The sequence below is a fragment of the Pipra filicauda genome, unplaced genomic scaffold (assembly GCF_003945595.2).
Source record: "Pipra filicauda isolate LSUMZ 115617 unplaced genomic scaffold, ASM394559v2 scaffold179_size1759329_pilon, whole genome shotgun sequence".
NCBI classification, from domain to species: Eukaryota; Metazoa; Chordata; class Aves; order Passeriformes; family Pipridae; genus Pipra; species Pipra filicauda.
In genome coordinates, this window is record NW_024104286.1 from 590 (window position 1) to 28,022 (window position 27,433).

The 27,433-nt window shown below is 50.9% G+C and overlaps 1 protein-coding gene across 2 annotated transcripts; it reads left to right on the forward strand.

The window, feature by feature from the left end:
• The first annotated feature begins 401 nt into the window (after window positions 1-401).
• On the forward strand, window positions 402-27,433 carry CHRDL2 (chordin like 2). 2 transcript variants are annotated; one of them, XM_039379860.1, is made up of 12 exons: window positions 402-539; window positions 7,875-7,987; window positions 8,762-8,855; window positions 10,027-10,169; window positions 13,430-13,523; window positions 14,604-14,659; window positions 16,177-16,345; window positions 17,261-17,455; window positions 20,404-20,409; window positions 20,547-20,729; window positions 25,352-25,444; window positions 26,989-27,433. In XM_039379860.1, exons 1-12 carry the CDS (start codon window positions 458-460, stop codon window positions 27,066-27,068), a joined length of 1,308 nt encoding a protein of 435 aa, XP_039235794.1. In that variant the 5' UTR covers window positions 402-457; the 3' UTR covers window positions 27,069-27,433. The 2 variants fall into 2 exon arrangements, with proteins under 2 accessions (XP_039235794.1, XP_027600000.1); XM_027744199.2 differs by lacking the exon at window positions 20,404-20,409.

The following is a 27,433-nucleotide window of genomic DNA, read 5'->3' on the forward strand; positions in this document are numbered from 1 at the left end:
CGAGCCCCGCCGGGCACGGGCACCGGCACCACCGGCAACCCCGGACACCGGCACCGGCACCGCGGCACCTCCGGGAACGGACAGACCCAGGAACCGGCACCCCCGGCACCGGCACCCCGACACCGGCACCGCAGCACCCCCGGCATCGATATCCCCTGGGACCGGCACCCCCGGGCACCGATAGTCCCGAACACCGATATCTCGGCACCTCCGGGCACCGACACTCCTGCCATCGGCACCACAGCACTCCCGGCTCCGACAGCCCCGGCACCGGCACCCCCGGTACCTCCGAGCATCGCACACCGGCATCGAGACCTCGGCACCGTCGGGCACCGACCGTGGGAGCAAAGCCCCCGGCACAGACACCGAGACATCACCGGGCACCGCACCGGGAGCAGCATCGGGATATCGGGCAGCGCACCCCGGCACCGGGACCGACGCCGATCGCCGGGCTGCGATGCTTCCCGGGGCGGGTCCCTTCGTCTTCCTCCTCCGGTGCCTGTTGCTCCTCTTCGCCTCCGAGAGTCGAGCCCGGGCTCGTAAGTGTCCCCCTCTCCCCTCCTGGCTGCTCCGCATCCCACCGTGCCTCAGTTTCCCCGTTTCTTCAGTCTCCAAGAACGTGTAGGGGTGCTTTGCGGGCATGGCTGGGGACACGGGGAGGCTCCGGACCATGGCAGGTGTTGGATGGACCTCCATGGCGGGGATGTCCCAGGTTTCCCATCCGGCACCACTGGGGACATGGCTGTGTCCCCCTCTGCCTGCTGCTGTCCCCAGCTGCTTTGAGGGGTTGTATAGCGCCGAACACACCCCTGCGTGCTGATGAGGGGGCTGGGGGGCTCCGTGGGCTGGCAGGGATGTGCTGAAGTGCTGGGACCCCCCTTCCATGGGCTATTAATGTCGCAGGGCAGGGGGTTGACTTGCAACCCTTCCCCTGCCCAGATCCCACCCTGCACGGGTGCATCTCCCCTCCGGGAGTGGATGAAGACAGGGGCAATTTGGGGAAATTACCTCCCCAAAAACAAAGCTGGGGGCTTTTCTCCATGTCCATCCCTTGTCCATCTCCATGTCCATCCCTTTTCCATCTCCATCCTTTGTTCTCTCTCACTCCTGCTCCCACCTGGCTGAGCGGGGCAGACAAAAGTTTGGAATGGGGAAGGGAAGGGAGGTTCAGCACTTGTGCAAAAAAGCTGGAAGGACTTGGCCGGAGCTATTTAGGAGCTTGGAGGGTACTGGAGCTTTAACTGGGGCCAGGAGGTGGGTTTGGCTTGGGCAAAGCACTAGGACCCCACCGGTGGGTGCTGAGCACTCCTGCAACATCGCAAAGCCACTGAAGCCGTGAGCAAAGTGGAGCAGGACTTGTTGTGTCCCTACAGTTATTCTCCCTTTTAATCTCCCGGAATCCCAGCGGAGTCAGTCGGTGGCTGTGTCAGGGTGATTTACAACCTGCCCGCTGCCAGCAGTGCATTAGGCAAATAAGCGTCCTCCTGGAGCGCTGTGAGCACTGGATTGCTCATCCCGGCGGGAAGAGGGGGGGGGGAAGGAGGGAAGGCAGGGGCATGGATGTGGCTGTGCAGAGTCCTGGAGAGCAAAATCTGGATGAATTTGGCGCTTTTGCTTTCCTGGGCTCATCGAAACCACCAGACCCAGACCACAGCATCTGTTTCTTGCACAAGGGATGTGGGTCTGACTCCCTGCCCCTGCCAGGGCTGCTGTGGTACCCAGATTAGGAGGAGGATGGAGACATCTCCCGAAGATGAAACAGGTATTACGTGATGTTTTCACTCTTTGAAGGTACCTACTGGTGGTAGCAGAGCCCCTAAATCGCGCATAAAGCATGATGAGTGGGGGCAGAAAGGTTTTGTCTGCTTTGGGAGGAAGTGTTGAGGTCCATTTGCAGAACTTATAACGGTAATAAAGAGCTGGGAACTTTGGGGTAGAAGCAGGACTGGAGCAGGGGGATCCAGGATCACCCACTCCCCAGCTCTGCAGCACTTTTGCTTTGCTGCAAGGCACATCTCATGGTGCCAGGGCTCCAGGTGCCCCATGGCTGAGGGCAGGGTGGTTTTGCTGACAAGACCCTAATCAAATTATGGTCTTTGCTCCATCATCCACCTCTGCAGCCTTGGATTTTTCTCAAGGCCGAGTGCTCAGGGAGAATGAAGACAGGAATAAATTAATTATGAGCAGGCTCATCAGCCAAGGGACCTACAGTGTCGTGGCTAAAAATAGGTGAGAAGCAGAAATGCTCAGGCTTGAAGGCAACTCAGAAAAGAAGAATTTGCCCATAGAAAGAGGCTATTTTAGGGGATTTGTGCTCCCAGATGAAAAAAACTATCAGAGGCACAGGTTACTGGGCCGAATGTGCTGCTTTCTGAGTAATTCAGGGGCAATAGTTGAACGCAACCATGTTTTGGCTGGAGGCATTTAAACACCAGCATCTCTGGAGAGCGCGGGGCAGTGGTTTTTCCCAGGAGCTTGGAAGTTGCTGTTTCATTTCTTTTTAACGTGGTTGTGGAGAAAAGGGGGTTCATGGGATCCCTCTGTCCTACGAGTTTGGATCCAGTGTGCTGAGGGACTGGGTGGTCCAAAGTGGGAAGGACCAGGATGAAAAGCAAATGCTACCACTGCCATGGAAAGGGGGATGTGAGGGCTGCACAACCTGCTCTAGACAACTGAACATTCCTTTGGGAAGGAGTGGGGGAATTTGGGCCCCGTCTGCAGCTCCAGAGCCCATGGGGATCCTCTAGGTTTGGGACTTTGCTTGGATTCTCTACCCTGGGGAGCTCAAAGATGCTTCATGAGGCTGCATTTTTGGACCTACAGAGTTTTCCAGGCTTCCAAAGTCCTGAGTAGGTATTCTCAACCCAGAACTGAGTGAGGCGAGTGTGTGGGAAGCGATCTGGAGATGTGAGCGGAGTCTCTGGGATGCCACATGTCAAGGGCCTAGTGTGTTTTAACCAGTCCCCTCTCAGCTAAGTTGCATTTTAAGCCCTTCATAAATACAGGGCTGTCAGAGGAGCGCCTGGACTCTGTGTACCAGACAGTGTCTTTTACACTTTATTTATGGCCACTCTTAAAACTTGCAAACTGGTTTGCATAAACTCTCATCCCCCCCTTCCCCCCCGGCTGGCACGGCACTGGCTGGCAGGTGTGCGACCTCCAAAAGAGCTGCTGGGGCTGTGAGCCCGGCTCAGACATTCCTTGATCAGATAGAGCTCCAGGGGTGCCATCTGGGGATGTAGGAATGCCCCCCCCACCCCTGCCCCAGCCATGGGATGAAAAAGGAGAAGGCCTGGGAAGTGTTTCAATAACATCCTTGTTGAAACCAGCTTGGCACCTGGAGTGAAGGTCCCTGCTTGGGCAACTGAGGCACAGGGCTGGTGGAGGCTTCCTGTACTGGATGAGCAAATTGGGATGAGCATTTTCCGTGCTTTGAGGTCTTTCAGGTGCATCAGCCACTCTCTAGCCTGCAGCAGGGACTCACCTCTGGAGATTCCCAGTGTCCTGGAGCATAGAGGAGTTCCGGTGTTAGTCAGGACTGACTGACAGAGACCCAGCTTGTCTGCAGCCAAGGTTAGGAGATGTGGTCAAATTCTAGTGGAAGGTGTCCCTGTCCATGGCAGGTGTTTGGAACTAGATGATCTTTAAGGTTCCTTCCAACCCAAACCACTCTGTGATTCTATATCTGGGAGTGTTCTGATCAGCACTGGCCAATTTGATGGTTCAACAAGGAGGTTGTGAGATCTTGCTCATCTCCTCTCATTTTGTGGATTCTCACTGGGTCTAGAGCAGGTCAAGAAGATGTGGGGTGGTTGGTGTATGAAGCTGTTGCGATACATCTTGAAGAAACATTCTGTTCTCATGGTGTGAGAGATGTCAGCAGTTACTGGATGCAGCACAGGATGGGTTTCTCCTCACCATTCACTCTGTCACCCTGGATTGGTGTCTCTAAAGCATCTTGTGAAGGTGCTCCAGTGGATTCAGACTGTCTTAGACCTTCTGTGACAGCCTTTTGGGGGGTTTCAATCTCCTAGTGGCTGGAAAGCTTCCCACAGTACATATCCTAAATCTTCCAGGCTCTTCCCAAGCTGGTTGCTATTTCTTGTCTCTGCCAAGACCAGAGATCACCCTTTTTTTTCTTAACAGCCCTATCTCGCCTCTTCCCATTGTACTTCCCATCTCATATTACATTCCTCCTTACCATCCAGGATACAATTAATGCTAATTAATTTCAATTAACGCTAATTAATTTCAACTAACGATAACCAAACCAGGGCCTGGGTATAGCCTCAAGCGTTTCCCAAGAGTGTCCAGACTCTTGCTATGGGTCTTGGCTGGTGCCAACTTGGGCTTTGCCAAATGCCTGGAGACAGCAGGGCCGAGGTGGCTCCAGCAGGTGAGTATGGACATGAGCAGGACCAGGCCAGTGGCTGGGGTATTCCATGATTTGGATGTAACCAGGTGGTCCCCAACCAAGAAAACACTGGAGCCACGGCAGAAAGCAGCTGTTGGATGGGAAGGAAGGGAGAACCTCCCTCCTTCAGGATGTCCCTAGCAGAACCCTTTGGGGTGGGCAAGGTGGCGCAGCTCTCCTGTGGAAGAGTCACTCTCCAGAGCACCTTCCACCCTCCCTCTGGGCATGAGGCCACAGGTCTTGCTGCTGGGCAGCAGAAGAATAATTGTCATGGCTTTCAGGGTTTTTTTCTGGTCCATAGAACCCATAATGGAAATCTGAAGACCAGGATCTTGTACTGGGGGCTCCTTGTATTTGAGAAGAAACTGGTTAGATGGCACCTGCTCTCGGAGGTTTTTGCAGTGGGGAACTTGCCCCTTTCCACCCTCTGCTCCTGCTTCCAGGTCTCATAGGGCCACTTCTAAGCATGGAGCTTCTAGTTTGGAATCAGCAAGCTCTGGTTGTGTCTCCAAAGTGGTATGGACCAGACTGGACAGGTTCTTGAGAAGGAAAATAAGATTTTCCATGGCTTCACCTGGATTTTTGGTGCTGCAAAGCACTCCACAGCTATCGAGCCCTCTCTGGAAAATGAGACTTTTCTGAGCATGCTCTTGCTGAAGACTCAATAAATAAAGTGACTGAACAGCATGGGAGCAATTCACTGCCACAAATGGCTTTTCACTCCAAGCGAATTGGGAGGATATCCAAAGTTTGAACTCTGAAAATGAAATTATTAGCCTGGCATGGGAAAAAATGATCCAGAGCCTCCAGGTCTTAAGCCTCCTCCTTCCTTCCTTCCTTCCATCCATCCATCCATCCATCCATCCATCCATCCATCCATCCATCCATCCATCCATCCGTCCCCAGCTTGCTTTTACCCAAAATTGCCGGCAGCTTTTGCCAAATAGCTGCCAAATGCTGACAAGTGGCTCCTGCTGCCCAGTGCTGCCAGTCGGCTTTAATTTTACCAGCAGCCCCTTTGCAGACATGAATCAGGCTGCTTTCGAGGGCTGGACCCAAACCAGGGCTCCACTGGTGATTAAATGTTTGCACGGAGCAGCCAACTGGCAGGAGAGCCTGCAAAGCAGAGCGGGGCCACAGCACGTGGAGGCAACTCGATTTCTTCACTCTCAGTGTAATTCATGAAGATGCTGCAAGCAGGGAAAAATGAAGTCATTTTCTCACCCTTTTGCAAAACTATTTTTGTGGATTTTTTTTCCTCTCTCTCTTGGGTTTCTGCATTTTCCAGCTGCATGCTCACCAGCTTTGTGTAGTATGCTGTTAGCTCGTGTCCTGCGTGTCCAGGAGTAGGGGTTTGCTGGCTTGTCAAGGGGTTTAGAGCAAGATGTGTGGATGATGTAAAGTTCTGAGTAGGGAAAAGGAAGGAAAATACCTCTGCCTGTCCCTCTGATGACATGCACTCCAAATTATTGCAAATCTCCATCTCTGCAGATGCAATGCTGGCCCCACACCACTGTGCTTGGACCACAAGGTCTGGACAGCTCCTGTGAAGGTACAGCTTGGAGAATCAAATGCTTAAAACCACCAACGAGGAGCTCAGGGCTGCTGGCAGAGACCCATAGGGATCATCACAGACCCATAGGGCTGCCCTTCCTGCTGGCCAGAGAGTATGACCATAGTAGAGCATCGCTTGAGTTCATCTTGAGGATGGTCAGGAGCTGGAGGAGGGACTGCAGCCCACCCCAAGCGTATTTGGATGACTTTTGTCTGGTTGATGGGAGAAACCCATTAAGCAGGTGACATCTCCAGTTTTGGCAGAGTGGGACAACACCAGCTGGGCTCTCCAAACCACTCCTGGGCCCCAGGTGACAAAGCAGAGCACAGGATGGCTTTTAGCGTCTTTGAGGTGGTGAACAGCATTGGGGTCATTTTGGGGACCCTGTGCTGTTCATCAAGGAGCCCTCCCAGCAGCCTGGCAGGGTAAACATCCGAGTTCATGGAGCTGGGCACTATGCCTTGGAAAACAGCCCTCTCCCACATCCCCAGGGTGCTGTAAGGCTTTAAAAGACCCATAAAAGCTTCAGGGAGCATAAATGTCTCCACTGCCTTTGAGCAACGTCATCGCTCAAACTACCTCAAATCCCCTCAATGACATAAACTTTTAAATCACCTTCAGTTTTCAGTGGGGCTGTGAGCACTTAAATCACTAAAACCACATCAGGCAGGTGTGTGCTTAGTCATGAAACAACTCAAGTCCTGGTGTGACCCTCTGCCTGGTCAGGGCTTGGGGACACGTCGAAGGAGAGTGGGGGAAGCCATCAGGGCTGTTACAGGATCTAGATTCCTGTGGGTTGGAGCTCGGTCCTGCAGGACCAGGGGATGCTTGTGGATGTGAACATGGTTTGTCCCATAGGCTCCTGCTGCAGGTGGGCCTGGTCCTGTCAAAGGGTTGGCGTGTGACCAAGGACTTGGAGATGGAGGGGGTTGATAGGGAACTGCTAAAACACAGGGAGAGGGGGGTAACCTCATTCACCACTTGTGCTGGGTGCCATCTAATTGCTCTCCCTGTGCTGTAGTGAGGTTAAATCCATGCCAGTGTAGCCAGGCCTGGATTATTTCTGGGACAGATGCTTTCTGTTCAGGAGCACAGCTAGAAACTGGCTCTTCTAAGGATAATAGAAGAAAAAGACACACACGTGTTTATGCTTTTGGGGGCAAAAAATGGATGAGGTGGATTTGCTGTTCGCATGGACAGCCCCATAAATGAAAAACCAGTCACTCCAGTCAGACCTGTGCTGCACCAAGCCAGGTAAAGCTAAGGGGATGGGACAAGCCAGCCCAGTCCTGCTCCTTACAGATGATATTTGGCTGCTAGTGTGGTGATAGTGCTTGTCCAGGGATCCTGAAGAGAATGAGCTGAAGTTCTTAGAGGGAGCAACAGGTTTTCCTGCAGAACGTGTTTCCACCCAAAATTGTCTTTCTTTTTTTCTTTCTTCTTCTATTTTTTTTTGTTGTTGTTGTGCAATGGTGAAAATGTTCCCTAAATTCAGGCTCTCCTATCTCTGTCACCACTCCCTGGGAGAAATTCCGTCCTATAGCATCACCTGTCCATCTTCCAGTGAGCATTTCTGCTGACCTATTTTAGAGTAAAATCTCAATTTTCTTGCCTCAAACCACCCATTTTTTTCCTTGCTTGCAAAGAGAGTCCAGCTTGCTTGGAGGAGTTGCCATTTGGGTCACGTGTCCCAGCATAAACCCCCCCCCCCAAATCATTACCAAAAAAAAGTTTTGGGGGAATGTATTCCATCTGGGATTTGGTGGGTGGGATGTGGCCATCAGTTATGCACAGGGAGCAGCATGAAGGCACAGAGCTGTCCTTGCTGTTCTCATCGCAGTGGGATGGGACCTCTCATGAGGACCATCTGTTTTTCTCATGTGGATTCTCCTGGTTGACTTTCAGGGCTGGATACGTTCTGTGACTTCAACGGCAAGAAGTACAGCCCAGGGGAGAGCTGGCACCCCTACCTGGAGCCCCAGGGGCTGATGTACTGCATCCGCTGCAGCTGCTCTGAGGCACGTCCCCCACGAGGGGCCACGGGAGGTGATGGGGACACTCCTGTGCTGGGGCTTTGCTTTGGCACCTAGTTTGACCTGAGTGTCTAATTTGACCTGAGAAGCCCTTTCCAGCCCCATAACGACATCAGATTAATTTCTTCCCTTTTGAAAAAGCTGTCTCATCCCCCTGGTGGTGTTGGGTTGACCTTGTGAGGGAGCTGCCATTGACTGTGGGGAGACCTTTTTGGTACTTCAAGGGAGCTTGCAAAAAGATGGAGAGGGATTTTTTACATGGGCAGATAGTGATAGGACTAAGGGAATGGTTTTAAACCAGAAGAAGAGAGATTTAGATTAGATTTTAGGAGGTAATTCTTCCCTGTGAGGGTGGTGAGGCCCTGACACAGATTGCCCAGAGAAGCTATGGCTGCCCCATCCCTGGAAGTGTTCAAGACCACGTTGGACAGGGCTTGGAGCAATATGGTCTAGTGGAAGGTGTCCCTGCCATGGCAGGGTACAGAATAGGATGATCTTTAAGGTCCCTCCTAACCCAAACCAGTCTGTGATTCCTTGATTCTGTCTCAGTAGTGTTGGTGGGCTGTGAGTGGAAGTGGCTCAGGGCTACTCTGGGACCACAAGTGGTCTTTGCTGATGATGGACCATGAGCTGGCTGGGTTTGTGCACAATTTGTTGTGATAATGTGGCTACCACCCAACATCTCCCTCCTCTTGCAGGGGTGAACATGAACCGAATGTTCCCTGTGGGCTTAAACGAACCATCTCTGTCTCTCCCCAGAACAACAACATCAGGTGCTACCGGATCCAGTGCCCAGCTCTGCAGTGTGCCAACCCCGTCACGGACCCCCAGCAGTGCTGCCCAAGGTGTCTTGGTAGGTGGACATCCCTCAGGGAGCAGGGGACAAGGTGGCCGTGATCCTGCAGAGTGGTCCCTCAACTGCTCACACCTGTGGCAAGGCAGCGATGCTGGGTCTGATCCTGCTCACGGAGTCACGACAGCTCAGGCTGCTCATGATGCTTTTTCTCTCCAAAAACGTAATTTTTGATGGAAAAGGGCTCTCTGCCAGTCCACTTTCTCACCCCCATCCCGAGAGCTTTATAGGGACAAAATGTTATTTCACACTTCAGGGACAACCCAAAAACTGGTACTTTATTGTGATCATTTGCCAGCAAAATGTCAGGGAAAAAAAAAAAAAAGGTAGATTTTTAACAACCTCATTATCTACACTGGAGATCATCTCAAGATTTATCCCTTAAATTTTCCCTACCTGTCCACTACTGATGGCTTCAGTTTACCTCAATATGTTCATTCTCTCCCTGTAGATTACTATGATTTCACTCCCATAATTTTCACTACATGTCCACTACTGATTATGTAATTTTTACCTTAAATCTTCTTTCTCTCTCCTACAGATTAACTCACATTTTATGCCTGAAGTGTTCATTTTGTCCTCTCAGCTTTTTCCTCCAAAATATTCCTTGTCCCTTACACTTTACCTCAAGCTTTGACCCCCAAATTTTCCCTAACTCTCCACTACTCAGTTTACCTCAATCTGTTCATTCTCACCCCTATAGATCACCTCACGATTTATCCCCAAAACTTTTCCTACCTGAGTGCTGGCAAAGCCAGTCAGAAACTGTCAGTGATTTGAGAAATTAGGAAGAAAAACTAGGAAAAAAATAAACCCTAAATTTAATTTTTAGCTAATTACCCATGCGTGAAGCCCTTTTTATGTGACTCCATCTGAATTTGAAGATCATTATAACCAGGGGAGGGAAAAAATCAAGAATTTTGTCAGAGGTCAGACTTCCGGATTTTACCTCTGTGCTGAGCTCAGTGCAGCCAGGGCAGCCCCATTCCCCAAAAACTTTTGGGATCATAATTCCCAACCAACCCTGGCTGCTTTCCATGGGAACTGTGGCGTGTAAAGGACTCCTTATCCCTTCGGGTTGGGCTTATGGGGAATCCGCAGAGCATCCACGCTCCATCAGGTCCAGGCAGGGCTGGCTCTCATCCTGCTCCATTCTCATGTTCTTTTCTAGAGCCACATTCCCCTTCTGGCCTCCGGGCACCTGTCAAGTCCTGCCAGTACAATGGGACGACCTACCAGCAAGGAGAGATGTTCACCACCAGCGAGCTGTTCCCCAGCCGCCAGCCCAACCAGTGTGTGCAGTGCAGCTGCTCTGTAAGCCACCTCAGAGCCCACGGGAGGTGGGGAGGGCTTGGGCTCTGCTCCTGAACCACTGTCCCACAAGGTCAAAAACATCGTGAAGACCTGGTGGTACCAGCCCATGGTGGTTTATCATCAGGATCAGATTATCAGTGCAGAAGAGAGATTTGTCGGAGATCACATGGGTCGGTTTTGGGTGGGCCCTGTTGGAGCTTTTTGGGGTGGACAGAGGGACATCTCTGTCCCCATCAAGCATCTCAGTGCTCTGGGCCTGTGTCCGACAGCATCCAGCTGGGATGCTGGGCCCCCAGGGAACCTAGGGGAGCTCAATGTGCCTGCAAGGCAACGTGGACATGAGGTGCCAGCGCTTGGGATTCAGAGGTTCTTGGGATCCATAGTTTTGTAGAAAGGCTTAGATTGGAAGGGACTTTAAAGCTTTCTCCATTCCAACACCCTGCTAGGGGCAGGGACACCTTCCACTAGACCACGTTTCTCCAAGCCCTGTCCAACCTGGTTGTGAACACTTCCAGGAATTGGGCAGCCACAGCTTCTCTGGGCAACCTGTGCTAGGGCCTGACCCCCCTCACAGGGAAGAATTTCTTTCCACTATCTAAACCAAATCTCTCCAGGGAATATTGACCGTGCTGTTGAGCTGCTGGGATTTTGCTGAGCTCCAGAAAGGATTTGTTGGCTCCCAACCACTGCTAGGTGCCTCAGTTTCGAAGGGCCTCCAGCTGCCTCTTGTTCCTGCCCTGCATGGCTGGAGCTCCCCCGAGGGATGACAGCAGAGACACAGGAGTGGTGGGCAGTCAGAGATGGCAGTGGGATGGCAATTGGATCTTCATCCCCCTTACTTGAGTTTAGGTGGAAGCTGAACCCAGGGCTGAGATGTGCTTGAGCACCAGGAGCTGGGCTCCTCTAGAATCTCCTGCAGTGTTCACCAGCCCTCTGGGCCAGCAGAGATGTGCCCTGCAGGAGGGCTGTGCTCGTGCTTTTCAGGATGTCTACAAAAAGCTTTTGCAGGAAGAAGCTCCTTTTCATGCTCACTTCCAATGACCTTTGGCAGGACCATTGTATTCCCTTCTTCCCTGTTTGGTCCTGATTGTCCTACCTGAGGGCTGTCACGGTAGCCAGGGTGTCCTCAGTGTGCATCTCAGTGATCATCCACCCCCAATTGCTATGTTGGGGGTGGATATGTATGGTGCTATGTATGGATGTTGCTTCTCTATGAGCCTCCAGCAATGCCCTGAGACAGGGCTTGGCTCTGTTTTACCCAGCCTTCTCCCAGGGGTTGGGATCCTGTGAAAACCCATCAAAAGCCAAGTTCTGACACCTTCTCAGGAGGCATGAGGTCAGCAGTGATGGGAAGGTGTGTGGAGTGCCAGGAGCTGAGTGTCAGGAGATAAATGGAGCAGCTTCTCCTCCTTGAGATAGAGTGAGGAAGGGGGATTGGAAGTGCTGACACTGGACTTGGACACTGTGAAGAACTGCTCACACTGGCTGCTGCCTCTGCCATGAAAAAGAAAGTGAGTTGCAGGTGTGGCTTTCACCACCCATCATTCAGAGCCCTTGGATGGGTCCAACCTCCACAGCTCCATGAGTTGCAAATAATTGGACCAAGTTTGACCAGGAAAGAATAAAGAGGCAGGAGAGCCCAAACCACCTCCCTCTCTCATACCAGGAGCACACACACAGGGGTTACACCAGTTAATGCTTGGTAGTAAAGTATCTATGATACTGGATTAGCTGGTCTGAGCCTCCGGGGCTTGCACACACCTCAGAGCTTGGTGGCAAGAGGAATAGCTCAGATGTAGAAATTATACAGTTTTTGAGGCTGGTTCCTTTCTTAGGGACCCCAGATGGATGGTGGGAAACACCAGGAAGGAGCTCTTGGATCCAGCTCTATGTACCCACCTTACCCTGTTTTCCCACCTCATCCCCAGGAGCCTGTGGAGTTCTGCATCCCTCTCGGCTGTCACTCGGGCTCTGTTTATTCAGTAGGATAATGCCTTGGATACGAAGAGGAAAATAAAAGGCTGGCTGTGGAGGGGTCTCTGGGCTGTGTGTGTTGTCAGCTGCTGGAACAGCTGCGGGAACAGCTGGCCTAACCCTCTTTAAAAACCTCCCGAGACTGGAGCCTCTGGGATAAATCCTGATTTTTATGATATTTGCCCAAGGCAGGTCATTGCTGTGAGCTGCTGGTCAGAAGGAGAAAGAAGGAAGAGGCAGGTCTGGACTCCATGAAGAGGAGAGCAGGGTTTGGTTTGCTGTGACCTCCATCAAATCCTGTCGTTTATCAAACTTTCCTCATGCTCCTCATGTTCCTTGTGCAGCAGTTTGGCTTCCTGGTGAGAGAAGAAGCTGCTCTGGTTTGGTTTTCTAAGGATATCCTTGGCTGACCTCTTGGTTTTGGTTGAGTGGGAGCTTGTGGACACCCCAGAGAAAATTGCTGTATGAAGAAGAGGACCTTGCTGTTGAGCTCTGGCTGCTGAACATCCTTTTTTTACCCTTCTGCAAAACAGTGAAAACTTAGTCTTGCAGTGCAAATCGACTGCCCAAAGTGGGACTGAGAGGTACTAAGGTCAAGACTGGCCTTGACCTGTGGTTTTCAGTGTGAATCACTGCAGGAATGAAGTTTCCAAACCAACCACCTAGCCAGTGGAAGAAGGTCTACACCTGAATGTCCATCCACAGCTTGGCTCTGGTGTTATTAAATAACCCCAGGCAGAGGGAGGGCAAAGCTTTGGCATGGACCTGCGTCTGGGTTTGGCATCAGGCTTCCCATTTCCACCTGTCTCCTTCAGGTCCTTTTCCTGGGAGATGTCAGAGAAAATCTTCTTGTAGCCCTTCAAATCAGGGGGTTGTTATGCAGAGTTTGAAGGTGTATCGTGGCTTTTTCAGGTCTGGTAGCACTAATCATTGGTGAGGTTTGAAGATGTACTATCAGGGGGCTTTTGATCATGGAATCACAGAATCACAGGATGGTTTGGTTTGGAAGGGATTTGAAGCTCCTCTAATCCCATCCTACTACCATGGCAGGGACACCTTCCACTAGACCAGGTTGCTCCAAGCCCCATCCAACCTGGCCTCCAGGGGTGGGGCAACCACAGCTTCTCTGGGCAACCTGTGCCAAGGCCTCACCACCCTCACAGGGAGGAATTTCTCCCTAATGATTTATGATGGATCTGCATCTGGAAGTGCTGGTATCCCAACACAGGAGACATACAACCTTTTATAATGCTGACAATGATTTCTTTTTCTTCCTACCATCCTAGGAAGGCCAGATTTACTGCGGCTTGGTGACCTGCCCGACGCTGTTGTGTTCCTCTCCATTAACCGTGGCGGACTCCTGCTGCCAGGTCTGCAAAGGTAATGAGGCTGGGGGTGAGGGTGGGATGCTCCAGTTGGTTGTCACCTGACAGCGGGAGCCATTCCAAGCCACTTTAGCAGGATTTTAGAAGCCTGTACCATAAATCAGGCCACTTCCTATTTCTTGGTTGTACCAGGGAACAAAACACGGGGGCTCAGGTTTTTCCTTGCACATTTCCCCCCCCTCACTGAGTTGTGATCTGCCTTCCTGCAACCCAAAAGCTGGAAGGGCTGAACTCCTTGCCCTGCCACTGGTGCATTGTGCAAGAGATGGGACCTGTGTGGAGGGAAGTCCTCCAGGCCACTCACCCACCAGGATGCAGAACGGACCATGAAAAGGTGATGCATTCTACTGTTGCTCCAGGGAAGTTTCCAGGACAGTCAGGGAAAAACCCTCTTTCCACCCCAGTACAGTGTGGCTGAGCTTCACTCTCACAGCTCTCTGTGAGGGACAAACTCTTGAATTTGCTGCTGGTTCCCCTGTCTCACACCTGGCAGAGGGAAGAGAGAGTTAAGCACCATGTCTCCAGATGAGACAGATCCGAGAGAGGATGGGCAGGTTCACACCCTGCTGACAGTGAAGTCACAGCATAAAATGACTCTTTAATACAAGAGATATTTATGAAGCTGGAAGGCCATGGTGGCCTCCTGGCCATGGACAGAGAATGACTTCTTCCAGGTACCTCCTCCAAACTCTCCCCTTCTGCCATTTGTGTTCCTCTCTCCTGGTTTTCTTTGGTGCAGCTGGGACATGTCACTGACTCAGTGAGAAATGCCTTTGGATTTATTTTTAATCATTCTTCATGACGTCTTACTCTACCACTGGGCTATTTTCATGCCACCTAACTTCAGAAGCTACAAGGTCATGTCTTTCCTGGAGCTGAGCTGTTGTTGATAGTGGGATAAAATGTTTTTTGAGGTATGGCTCCAGTTGCTTTGCATAATATGAATTGCATGTCCCAAAGTTCCCCTCTTTCCACATCTCCCAGGTGGGCCAGCATCCAGAGGAGAGCTGCCTCCAGCCAAAGAGAGAGCAAATCTTCACCCAGCATCTCACAGGAAAATGTTTTTCCCTTGCAGATGGCTCCTATGAGAAGTCCACAGAAGAGGAACCCCTGCAGTTAAACAGAGGTGTTGTACGTGATATTTGCATTTTAAAACTCAGATTATTGCTTCTGGCACACTGCAATTAAACAGCTCAAAGAATGCCCTTGGCCATTGTCTTCTACAAAGAAATGACCCCCAGCAGCTCTTGGAGGGCACTCCAGTCCTTGGACAGCAGAACCATGGACACCTGGTTTGCAGGGGAATCATGTCTCGGAATTGAGTCTAGGTGAGGGATATCAGCACAGGTGAGACCTCAGACCACCAGGGAAAGACTGTTCTCTTCATCTGAAGTATCTTGAGGACGTGGTTTAGTGGTGGACTTGGCAGAGCCAGGTTAAGGGTTGGACTCGATGACCTTAAAGATCTTTTCCAACCTAAATGATTCTGAGTCTATGACCTCTTATGTCTTTGGAAGAGCAAAAGGCCTTTGGGAACTGAAAATCTTGGACAGTTCTCCTCCTTGTTTGCTGAGGTTCCTTCATGGTGACATTTCAGAGCCAGGTCTGTGGGATTAGGTCACTTAGCTCTTGGCTCTGCCCTTCTCCCTGCTTCTCCACTAGCTATAAAACCTCCAAAATAGGCACAAGGGGACCCTTTGTGCTGCTTGTCTTGTCCCAGAACTTTGCTCTTGGAAACCTGGGATGTTCCTGGGATTTCAGTCCTGCTGGATGGCAGCCCCACACCAGGTGGGAGAGCAGGATATGGCCCATTCTTACCTTTCTTATCCTGTTTGGGTCACACAGATGCCAGTCCTCAGTTTCCCAGTGGGTATCTAGGAAAAACCAGCCCATTTCCCTGCCTGTGTCAGGGATGTAGGACCTCACCTGCTTCTCTGAGGGCTTTGGGTTGAGCATGGGGAGAGAAAGCTGCTGTCCCAATGAAGGTGACCCACTCATAGCTTAAGGAGGACACCAGTGTGGGGCCTTGACTCCAGCTACTCAGTGCTCCTTGGGCAGTGGCAGCAGCAAGATGGGGAAGGGTCTGGAGCACCAGGAGCAGCTGAGGGAGATGGGGGGGCTCAACCTGGAGAAAAGGAGGCTCGGGGGGAACTTCTAGCTCTCTACAACTCCCTGATAGGAGGGTGGAGCCAGGTGGGAGGTGGCCTCTGCTCCCAGGGAACAAGGGACAGGATGAGAGGAAATGGCCTCAAAGTGTGCCGGAGGAAATTCAGGTTGTATATTGGGAAAAATTCTTCCCTGAAAGGGTTGTCTGGACCTGGCACAGGCTGCCCACGGCAGTGGTGGAGTCCTCATTCCTGGAGGGATTTAACAGCCATGTGGATGTGGCACTTGGGGATATGGGCCAGTGGTGGCCTTGGTAGTGCTGAGGGAATGGTTGGACTCAATGATCTTGGAGAGATTTTCCAACATAAATGATTCTGTGATTCTATGGCTTCTGGGTCATTGCTTATCCCTGTGGTCTGTGGACCTTCCACTCCTGATGGAAGGCGAGCAGGACACTGCATGGCTTTCTCCAGCATGCTTTGGAGTGAGAACAACTCAACTGCCTGGATCTGAGCCCCCCCCTTTTCTCTGACTGCTCACAGAGGCACTCGCAAGACCAGTGCTTGGGGGAGGTGATGGGCAGGAAGCCACCCGGAGCCACTGTGTCCACTGTTCTCAGTTCTTCCCTGGAGTTCATTCCCAGAAGCTTCAAACCCAAGGGGGCAGGTGGCACCACTGTGAAGATCGTCTTGAGAGAGAAGCACAAGAAAGGTAAGGGATGGAGAGGCTGAGAAGTCTATGTGTGGCTTGAAGTGACTTCTCCAGAACTTTGAATTCCCCAAGGAATCTGTTTCAGCAGCAGGTTTCCAGCAGCAAGTCTTACTTCCCACTTCTCCACTACCAGTCTCCCCCTGCTATCTCAGTCTTGGAGCCCAGAGCCTCTTGACTGCATGAATCTCCCACTTTCAAAAAAGTTGGAAGGAAATTGGTCGTTGGAGCATTTTGGAGATCTGGGACCTGAGAAGCAAGGTGCTCAGCTGGAAGGCTCCACATGAACCTTCCAGTACAGTGCCACAGAGGGACGGGATGTTCCTCCTCGCACCTACCTGCCACATGCTGGGTCTGTCCCAGGTGTTCATTCTGGAGGAGAGAGTAGGAAAGTGAGACGAGGAGGCAACCCCATTGATCCAAAGGGGAAATAACAGGTCCTTTCTCCTCCTGGCGGCTCTTCCACTATTGTGCCTCCAGAAAAATTCTTTCCAGTCCTTGGAGACGAAGCCCTAGAGGAAATTTTGGGACCTCCAAAAATTTCCGTGGTGGAGTCAGCAGGTGGCACTCTTCACTGTGCTTCATTCTGCGACAGCCTCTGAGGGACCCTGGGCTTCCAGAGGTTGCGAGGCAGGTGAGGTCCTGCCCACACTTACCCCCGCCCACACCAGGGTAGTCAAGCCCAGCAGCCTCCATCTCCTGGTGCCTGGTCCCTCTGCCCCATGGCACCTCCTGGGCAGGGTGCCTGCAATATCCCAGTTCCCACTGATGCCGAATCCACTGCTGGATCCTGTTCTTGAGGCAGCAGGACCACTCACGTGTGAGGTGGTGAAATGTGTTGAGCTCCACCAAGCCCTGGGTTTGCAAAGAAAAGGAGGGTATATTTGCACCAGCAGATCTTTTCTCTGTCTCCTCCAGCTTGTGTTTACAACGGGAAGACCTATTCCCACGGGGAAGTGTGGCACCCTGTCTTTCGGCTCTACGGCCTCTTGCCCTGCATCCTCTGCACTTGCAGGGACGGCGTCCAGGACTGCCAGAAGATCACGTGCCCCAAGGAATATCCATGTGACTATCCAGAAAAAGTAGATGGGAAATGCTGTAAAATATGTCCAGGTAGGTGGGATCCCACCTGCTTCTGCAGCTGGCTTCCAGATCCTTCCCTACCTTAGTTTAAAGCCCTGGGATAGGCGTGTAGGTTTCACATTGCTAGTGTCTTGAATCCACATCAGATGAGTTCAAATGGAAGGGCTGGCTTGTCTTGGAGGGCAGCAGGACTTTCCCAAGGTGAGGAAGTTGCAGTGACCCCCAGAAAGTTCCATCTGTTGGAAGGGTGGAGTCTGGAGGAAGACGCTCAAGGAGGGACATGCTCAGACAGACAGAAAGTGCTTTCTGGGGAGAGGGCACGTGGTCTTTTCTTCAGAGCTCCATGTGGGACAAAAAGCCATAGGGTTAAATTGTGGCAGGTGAGATGTTGGTGAAAGGAAGAGAAGGAGAACATTTCCCAGGAATGGGTTTATCTGTGGTACTCACGATTTGTTGGAATGAGAGTTCCCCATATCTGGAAATGGGGGTTGGACACACAGCTGGAGTGGGCCAGGGGGAACTGGGCTGGTGCTGGGACATGGGAAAGGGTCTGGAGCACAGGTCTGATGAGGAGCGGCTGAGGGAGCTGGGGGGGCTCAGCCTGGAGAAAAGGAGTCTCAGGGGGGGACCTTCTTGCTCTACATCTGCTTGACAGGCGGGCTTTGCTCCCAGGGAACAAGGAACAGGACAAGAGGAAATGGCCTCAAGTTGTACCAGGGGAGGTTTAGGTTGGATATTGGGAAAATTCCTTCCCCAAAAGGGTGTCCAGCCCTGGCACAGGCTGCTCAGGTTGGTGGTGGGAGCTCCCATACATGGAAGGATTTAACAGCCATGTGGATGTGGCACTTGGAAACATGGGTGGCCTTGGGCAGTGCTGGGGGAACGGTTGGACTGAATGATCTTAGAGGACTTTTCCAATCTTAATGATTCTGTGATTCCATGGTGGAGAAGACCTCTTTCCTTTTTTAATGTTCAGTGTGTTTTGGGTCTCTCAGCTGCTCCTTGGTATTTGGAAAACTGTTTTCCTTAAACCACAGACCTGGCAAAGATGTGGCAGGGCTTGAGATCTCCTTCTGTTCCCACTGGAGAATGTTTTCCAGGTTATACCTGTCTGTACTTTCACTTATCAGGAGATGTTCAGCTGATGGATCACCCACTGCTTCCCTCTGGAGACTTTGAGTGTCTTTGAGCCTGGCTGGAGGTCTAGCAGGTTCTCTGTGATCTCTTCTGATGAGTATCTTCAAGGGGGTTTTGTGGAAGGATCTCACCAGGGAGAACAACCAAGGGGCACTGTCACATTTTGGAATTGGGGCAAACAGGCTGCAAAATCATTTGAGCTGCGATTTTCAAGGTTTTGCAGCCTTTGGGCATGGAGGTTCTGGGATGGCCTCCATGGGGGAGCAAAGGGCAGAAGCTCAGCTTGTTTTAATAAGGTTTCTGATATGTTTATGAGCAGGATTTATGATGTGGTGCCTAGTGGGAATGGGATGTGATGACTGAGCAGAGCCCTTCCATTCTTGCATTCCCATTATTTTGGGTCTCTCTGCTTTCAAGTCGACAACTTTCCCTGCTTGGATCTCTTGTCTGCTGTTCAGTATTCTTTTTATTTCCAGTTAAACACCCTGATGCAGGCAAAATGATTTTGTTCTTGCTTTCCAGTTCTCCCAGACAGTGATCACACACACACACACACATTGCTCAGCCAACTTATATCCTTGCCCTTTCCTTCACTGCATGGAGGTTTTGCCCATCTTCTTTCTCCAGGCAGTTTCTGCAACTGTTCTCCCCTTCCTCCTTTGTGTCCAGTAGTTTGGAGAGAAACGCTGGGTGATTTCTGCTTGCTAAAGGGATGCTGATCCCAGGATTGTGACCATACATTGTTTGGATGGGGAGGTCATCGGAGCTGCTGTGGGCAGAACTAGTGACCTCGACCCATGTCCCTGCTTCTCCTTTCCAACACTGTTGGGCCATTGAGTGGCTCCAGAGTGAAGCTCCAAAGCTGTTAAATGCCTGTTGAATACGGGGTTCCTTCCTTGGCATGAAGGTGGGGCTTTAATCAAGGACTCCATGACCTTAGAGGTCTTTTGCAACTTTAGCAGCTCCATGATTCTATGAATGCCCTGGAGCAGGTGAAGTTTAATAGTCTGGGGCAGAGGTTTTCCTGCACCCTGACCCTGTGGTGGAAAGGATGAGGGTGCTGGGCTGTGGTTTTCCCCCTTCGCCTCATGCTGAGCCTGCAGAGCTGAACACTTGTATTCCTGGTGCTTATCCCTTTAAACTGGGATTTCCATCCCCTCTTGGAGAAAAGGAGCTCAGGACCACCTCAGAAAGCCTGGGGGAGAGCAGACTCAGGCCTGAAATAACTGTCCTACTAAAATATACCCCATGCACCTATTTATAGCCAAACTTTCTTTCGAGTAGCGTAAAAAGTTTCAGCGTCCAAAATGGCTGGGAGAACAAGGCTAAATTCAGCAGGGCTGGGCTCCTCTGCCTTCCAAGGCTCACAACCAAAGGCAATAAATCTCCTTCCAAAACCATGGGGGATTCTTAATTACTCCAGATATATTAAAAAAAAAAAAAAAGTGAAATGTTAGCAGCTCTTCTTTACTGAGGATGTTGCAGAAGTCACGTAGGGCCCCGGTGTGGGTGGCACCCCACATGGGGAGAGTGCTGGGGATGGTGCTGAGCTGGGCATGCTGCCCAGGCAGCCCAGCCAGAGCTCTGGATCCTACACTGCTGGCTCATCCCTTCGCTTCCCTGATGTTCCTCCTCCAGGACAGCAGTTGGAGTGAGATGGGAAATGGGGAATCCACCCTGGGCTTCGTGGTGATGGTGGCACCAAGGTCCCTGTGGTGAGATTCAGGTGCTGAAAATCCCCTGCCCTGTTGCCTGAGTCAGAGGGAATGGAAAACATCAGGATGAGCAGGTCTACAGGTCCTTTGCTATCATCTCCCTTCACTGCCAGTGCTGGGGATCAGATCAAGGTCCTATTCAGAGACGCAGCTGTGTCCAATGGCACCAAACCCAACTAGATGCCTTTTCCATGGCCTGGGTGCTGAGGCAGCTCCTCCAGGCTCCTTCCTGCCCTGATTTCATGAACTCTGTCCTTGTTTTTGCCCAGAAACTAGAGTCAAACCCACGGATGAAATAGTCACCACCCGGTGTGGCAAGAACCCCAGCCATGTCCTGGTGTACATGTTTGTGCCACCGCGCTCGGAGAACTCCAAGGAGATCCTCAGGACAATGGCCATCGAGAAGGAGCTGACGGAGGAGGTGGAAATCTACAACTGGAAGCTGATTAAAGGTGAGTACCATAACAAAACCAGCCAGGAGTACAAGGAGTATGTGGAAACCTGAAGCTTTCCAAGCTTTGGTCAATTTTCCAGGCTTTTCTAACAGTGCTCCAGCCTCTGTGGGGTGAATCAAAACCTGCTGACAGCAGGGTGGCTCTTCTGGCTCCCTCATTTCACCCTCTTTTCCTGCAGTTCTATGCAGATCAGGGGCTGGAAACCACTTTTGGCCCCACCACGAGCTGCAACACTATCTGGAGGCACAGCACATGGGCAAACAAGACAAGGACCATGGGGCTGTTCCCCTAAACCTCCCTGTTTTCATGCCAAATGCACATGGAAAACAAACAAACAAAAAATTGTTCTGGCACTCCATGTTTTTGCTTTTGTTCTTTTTTTTAACCCTAGTCCACCCATAGCTTCTGAAGGGGGAATGAATTGTCCCCAGCCTACTTTTCGGATGGGTGGATTTGGATGCTTCTCTTGGTGTGACCTCCAGAGGTCAAAGCATGGCAAATACACTGTCTCTTACTCCCTCCCCATACCTTCAGCTTTGCAATGCTGTTATGGACCAGAGGATCCCAGGGACTCCTGGTCCAGTAGATATTTGTGTTGAGTTTCTCTTGGGTCCAGGAAAGCATCATGGTGCCCCAACCCTGAGTTTCTGTTGGATGTTCTCTATCCAAAAAACTTGAGTATTTGAGGTTGGTTGTATCTTTCCTATGGATGCAATGGCCCTCAGTCCGGGTGTTCTGGACATGCGTAGGCAAATGTTCTGGTCTCTTGCTTATGGTCATGTGTCACCTCACTCCCTAGGGAGACCTCAACCAGGCTCTTGCCGGCCACAAAGGGTGGGCACACATGGATAGTAGCCAGAGAAAATAACCCCAGAGATGCCACCATGTTTCCATCCTCCCCCTGCCATTCTCCATCCTCCATGGTGCCCCTCTCCCTGTCCTCCCCCTCTTCTCCTTCACAATGGTACCTTGTAGCTAGAGGACAGCTCTGAGCCCACAGTGTCTGGGCCCCACCGTTTCCTCTCCTCGCTCCTTGGCAGAAGTTGCCACCCAAACCTTCTTGGTACCTTCTGAGGCCAAAAGCTTCATGCCTGCATGGAGCTCCCGAGCCCTGCCAGCCGGGGACAGGGAAGGCCCTTGTCCCCGAGGCCAACACAGCTCTTTTGCTTGGCAGAGCGAAGTGTTGTTATTGGGAAAGAGTCACATATGGATTCCACCTCTCCATGGTCCATCTACTCTACCAACAGTGCAGCATGTGTGGAGTAAAGAGGCTGCAAGTCACATCTGGACCTCGTCCATCTGCCTTTGTATGGGCTTGTGATACCTATATGGCCTTCTCTATTTCTGTCCTGGAAGGGTTTTCTCCATGAAGCAGGAGCTGAGAGGAGAAACCAGTGCCAACACCCAGCCAAAAGTCTTACCCAGCTGGCTAGTGGTGCACGACCAGCCTCCAGAAGAGCTGCAGTAGGGGCTTCCCCATGTTTTTAGGGGTCTGAAAACCACCAGGAGCTTTGAAAAGTGACTTTCCAGTGTTTTTGAGCAGGAGTTATCATGGGGAGAGAGGACAACAAAGGAACAGGCAGGATCAAAGAGGGGCCAGCATAGTTTGGAGGCTCTGCTGTTGATTCCTGCCCTATACCTGGATCGGAGGTGTGGTACATCCATGGACCCCTTTCCCACATTTACCCTGCCAGGCTGTTGATTAGACAGTGATCAAAATGCTCCTTTCTATCCTGAAAACTGACAGCTCTGAGACCTCCAGCCATCCCTGGGGTTTCACCATGCTCATATTCCCTCACACCTGGGCTGGAGGAGACCTGCAGGGTTCACACCAGCCATCCCCATGCTTCTCTGGTGTTTTCTTCCAACATGGAGACTCTACAGCCCACCTACTTTCTTCCAGAGCCACAAACTCCTTCCTAAGGGAAGACTTTTTCCAGTGTGCAGCTCAAGCTCGTACCTTCTCGTCCTCTCCACTGCGGATGTGAAGAGCACAGTCCTTTCCTCTGAAGATGGCATCAGCTCCCATCTCTGCCCTCTCTTACATGGTTTAAGAACTTGAATATTTTCATTCTTTCCTTGATTTTCGAAATTTCCGGTCCTTTGGTCCTTCCCGTAGCTCTGCTTTGGACTCTATGTGTCTTTCTTGAAATGCAGAGCCCAAACCAGGGTGTGGGTCTCTGGCCAAAGGTTCTGTCCTGCTAGGATGGGTCTCATACTCCCATGTGCACCCAGGCTGCCACCTCTGACCACCCACCAAGGCTTTGTTTTGCAGATGATTTAGAAAGTCTTGAGACCAGTTTCTTGAACCAAACTTGCTTCACTCCCCAGCCCAGCGTTAAGTACTGGTAATGCTGGATTCCCACATAGCCAGCAGAGAGAATTATGGTATGTCCACCCATTTCAGGATGGGAAGGAAGGCGCTGCAGAAAAACCTGTCTCTCCAAAATTAGGAAGGATGAGCTGCTCCATTAATTCATTCCTTGTGCTCTACTGTACTTCTATTTGGATCCTGAGGCAACACCTAAAGCATAGAATTATTGAATCATAAACTGGTTTGTGTTGGAAGGGACCTTAAAGATCATCCTGTTCCAACACTCTGCCATGGACAGGGACACCTTCCACTAGGCCAGGTTTCTCCCCATCCAACCTGATCTGGAACACTTCCAGGGATGTGGCAGCCACAGCTTCTCTGGACAGCCTGTGCTGGGGGCCTCACCACTCTCACCATAAAAAATTTCTTCCTCCTATCTAGTTTTAATCTCCCCTTTTTTAGTTTAAAACAATCACCCACTGTCCTCTCTCTACAAGGCCTATTAAAAAGTCTGTCCCCATCTACCTGATAAATCCCCTTTAAAGCTCCAAGGAAGGTGGCAAGTGCTTGGCAGCCCCACCACCTCCCTTCATCTCAGTCAAAACGTAGCAAGGAATGATCCTGCCCGTTGGATGGGATCTGCTTGACAGGAAGTGGCACTGCTCTTTCGCAGCTCCATCCCCTCCTGTCTCTCTGGTGGGTGGACTGTTCTTATCTGCACTGCCCTGTGCTCTCCTTGTGCCTGCTGGAGCATCCTCTGCATTCCTACACTGCTCCCCACCTCCTGGCATCTGTCAGGAACGGTCATCCCAGGGCAGGCAAAGGTCTCAGCCAGCTCTGAGAGAGCTCTTGGGGGAGCATTATCTGGGTCCGTTGATTAAAATTGTTTATCTCTCCTAGCTCTTGTTTAAATATCCTCTTCATTACTAATGTACTGGAAAGTGCTTCATCAGCCATGGGGACTGCAAGCACGGCCTCCTGCCCCTTTCTAAGTATAGACCAGAAGGATTTATTGAACACTTGTGCCTTTCTTGTGCCGTTAACAGTTATATTACCTCCATCCAGTATCTTCTTTTGTTACTGGTAGGACTTCTTTTCCCAACCCACTGAAAGGACTTATTAATAGTCCAAATATCCACATATTTCTCTGTATGTCTTTGACTTCCTGTATTAATTTTCCACAGTCCATAACATCTCATTTAGATGGATTGCAAGCTGGTTCCCTTTCATGACGTACTCTTTTCATGTGTAATTGCTGCTGGGAATCAGGGAAAGTGTCTTAACCAAATAAGGGGGACCACATTGCCCCTCCCCTCTGCTGGCAGCAAGCGGCTGGTTGTTCTGTGAGCCTGGGTGAGAGGTGGGGAAGGATATGCCAGGCATACCTGCCTGGTTTGTCATGCTTCGGAATATCGTAACCCCTAATCCCACAGAAAGGTCACTTCCATTGCTAAATGCAGGTTCTGGTTTGCTTGGGTCAAACACTTGAGTCAGGCACCTCTACTAATGGGATGATGCTGGCATAGCCAGAAATATCAATCTCTGCTGAGGTCACTCGTGTTTTTTCCTGTCCTGGAGGAATTTCAGGGCTGGTGACTGAGAGGTGGAAAACTTTGGTCCCTGGCTGCTTCCAGGAAAGGAAAACATCCTAGGATGGAGGGGTCTCAGCAGTCAGGGGAGATAGGTGGTCGAGAGAGAGCAGAGGGGACAGGGATCTCAGCATCTTCTTGGTCTCACCTTTATTTCTTTTATGGTTTTTGGGGAAGATCAGAACCTCTCCAGCATGAGATGTTTTCTGGAGCAACAAAATCTTACTGTTTTCACCTGCTTCATGGTGTCCCTGCTGTGTCCTGATTTAGTGACCAGTACTGTTTGCATTGAACCATAGGATCATGGAATGGTTTGGGTTGGAAGGGACTTAAAGCCCATCCAGTTCCACCTCCCTTCCATGGGCAGTGACATCTTCCACTAGGTTGCTCCAAGCCCCATCCAACCTGGCCTTGAACGCTTCCAGGGATGGGGCAGCTTCTCTGGGCAACCTGTGCCAGGGCCTCACCATCCTCACAAGGAAGAATCACTTCCTAATATTCAATCTAATATTCAAATGAGATCTCTCCTGACCTTGGCCAGCCTTGATTTCATTCCCAAACTCCCACTAGGCTTCGTCAGCAGGTCCTGCACCGAACCAGGACCCCAGGGCATCCAGGGCAGGCAGTTTCCCCTTTGCATCTCAGGAGGGGACAGAACATCCAAACCTGTGTGAGCCTTAGATCAAGAATCTGATGCCTTGTGTTCCCCTCTGCAGGAATATTCCATCTGATCCAAACCAAGAAGATCAGCAAACAAGAATTCAAGCAAGAAGCACAAAACTTCAGGCTGATCACCAGGACAAACGAAGGTAGGGAAAGAAAAATCCCTTTTCCTCACTCCTCCGGCACATCCTGCCCCAAACAACCCGCTATTTTCCTGCTCTACTCTGGCCATTCCAAAAAGACTGCATAAATCCCTACACGGCATGGGGAGCTGAACCATAGGGAAAAGGCTTGTGCAAGCTTAGCAGGGTTGGAACTGACCTGTTTTCACACCCATATGCAACACTCCTGGTTAACAGCCACTTTATGGTATTGGAAAGGGCAGCCAGCTTTCTAAAAGTGGATGCACCCTTGTGAAATCCAAAGGATTTGTCTCTCCAAAGCCCATAAAACTGTTTGATTTTTATATCTAATCCATCTGGTCTTAAAGGGTGGGGGGATGAGGGAGAAAAAAATAAATGATGCAAGGGATTAGAAAGAAAATAAACTGTTGAAGTGTTTTTAAAAATCACTCTGAGTGTTCTTGGATGTGCGTAAATGTTGCGAAAAGCAGGAATGCCAGTGCACATGCCGGGAGCGCCTGTACGGAGTGAAACTGCCATGCTATTTCCTGCTGGCTGCCTCTCCTCCTGGGCTGTGTTGGAGTTTAGTGGGATAGGCTGGGATCAGAGCCATTCCCATATTGTCCAGCACCCACAGGTCACTGGGTCAGTCTGGAACAGCTCTGCTGCCCAGTGCTCCCAGTGTGCCAGGGAGGTTGGAGATTCGTTTTCACCCCCAGTACCCTTGGGACAACATCTCTTGAGCAAACCCTGGGGAATTTTCCAGTTCCTGCTCCCAGGTTGTGTTTCACACCCTCATGGAGTAATGTGCTGGCTTTTTCTTGCCTCAGTTTCCCCTGGCAAATAATCCTGTTGAGAATCTGCAGCTCGCTGGTGAGGCTGTGGGGGATTGAAGGGGGTTCCTTCTCCTTCTGCAGCAGGATTTTCCTGTGCCATAGGTAGAAGAGCCAGGGCTGATGCAGCAGCAGGAAAATGAATACAAGTGTAGGGGCTTTGAGCAAGCCACCCCAAAAAAATGGGGCTGACAGAAGGGAGGAGAGAAACCTACCTGCCCACTGCTATGAAACTGAAATTTTGGCTTTCTGAGGGTGAGACAGAGGACAAGCAAAATGCTTCTTTCCCCTGAGAGGCAGGGAGTCATCCCAAATTGCAGACGGGCCAGGCAGGACATGGCCCTAGATCATATCAAAGCACCCTTTGAGGAGGTAGAGAGAGGGATTTATCCCTGTTTCAATCTGAGCTCCTTTTCTTATAAGACCATGTGAGGGTTTACCAGAAAAAGCATTGGAAGTGCCATTGATTGTACCATTAATTGCGTTGCACTGGGTAAGAAGTCCCTTCTTGACCACAAATACCATTTTAACTTCAAGGTGACAAAGTCTAGAGCTGGATGATGAATCACTGATGAGCTGCTCTGGCCATGGCTGGTGTGGGTAGATCTCTACCCCAACCTCTCTCCCAGCATGATCCTTGTGGATCCTCCAGCAGGGAGGGTGCTACACATGGGGGAAATTGTGCTTTCCTGCTCCAAGGTCATTGCTAATGTGTGTCCCTCTCTGCTCATCCAGGTCACTGGAACATCTTCCGAGCCCAGACGTCAGAGCTGAGGATGACAGAGAGCCCAGAGAAGGAAACAAAGAACTTGTAAAGCTAAAAAACTTTAGCCTCGCTTTTGATTTATCTACACCCCCTCACATACACATATATATGAGAACCAGAGCTGCATTATTAAATAGACTGGCACTTCAATAAAGGATACACTAGTGTAAGTTCCAGAAACTTCAGATCCCAGTTGATCCATGTGAAAGCCACAGCCATGGAGGTGCCTCTCTCCACTCTCTCTCCATCTTCTGCTATCCTTGGATATGCAGAGGGAAGAGGGCGAACCGGCCAGAGGTGTGAGACCTGGTGTGACATGAAGAGGTGGGATACATCCCTGACACCCTGGCATTCTCAAAGAGCACCAGGAGCAAAGCTTGACTGAGCATCTTTCCAATCACCGATGCAAAGATG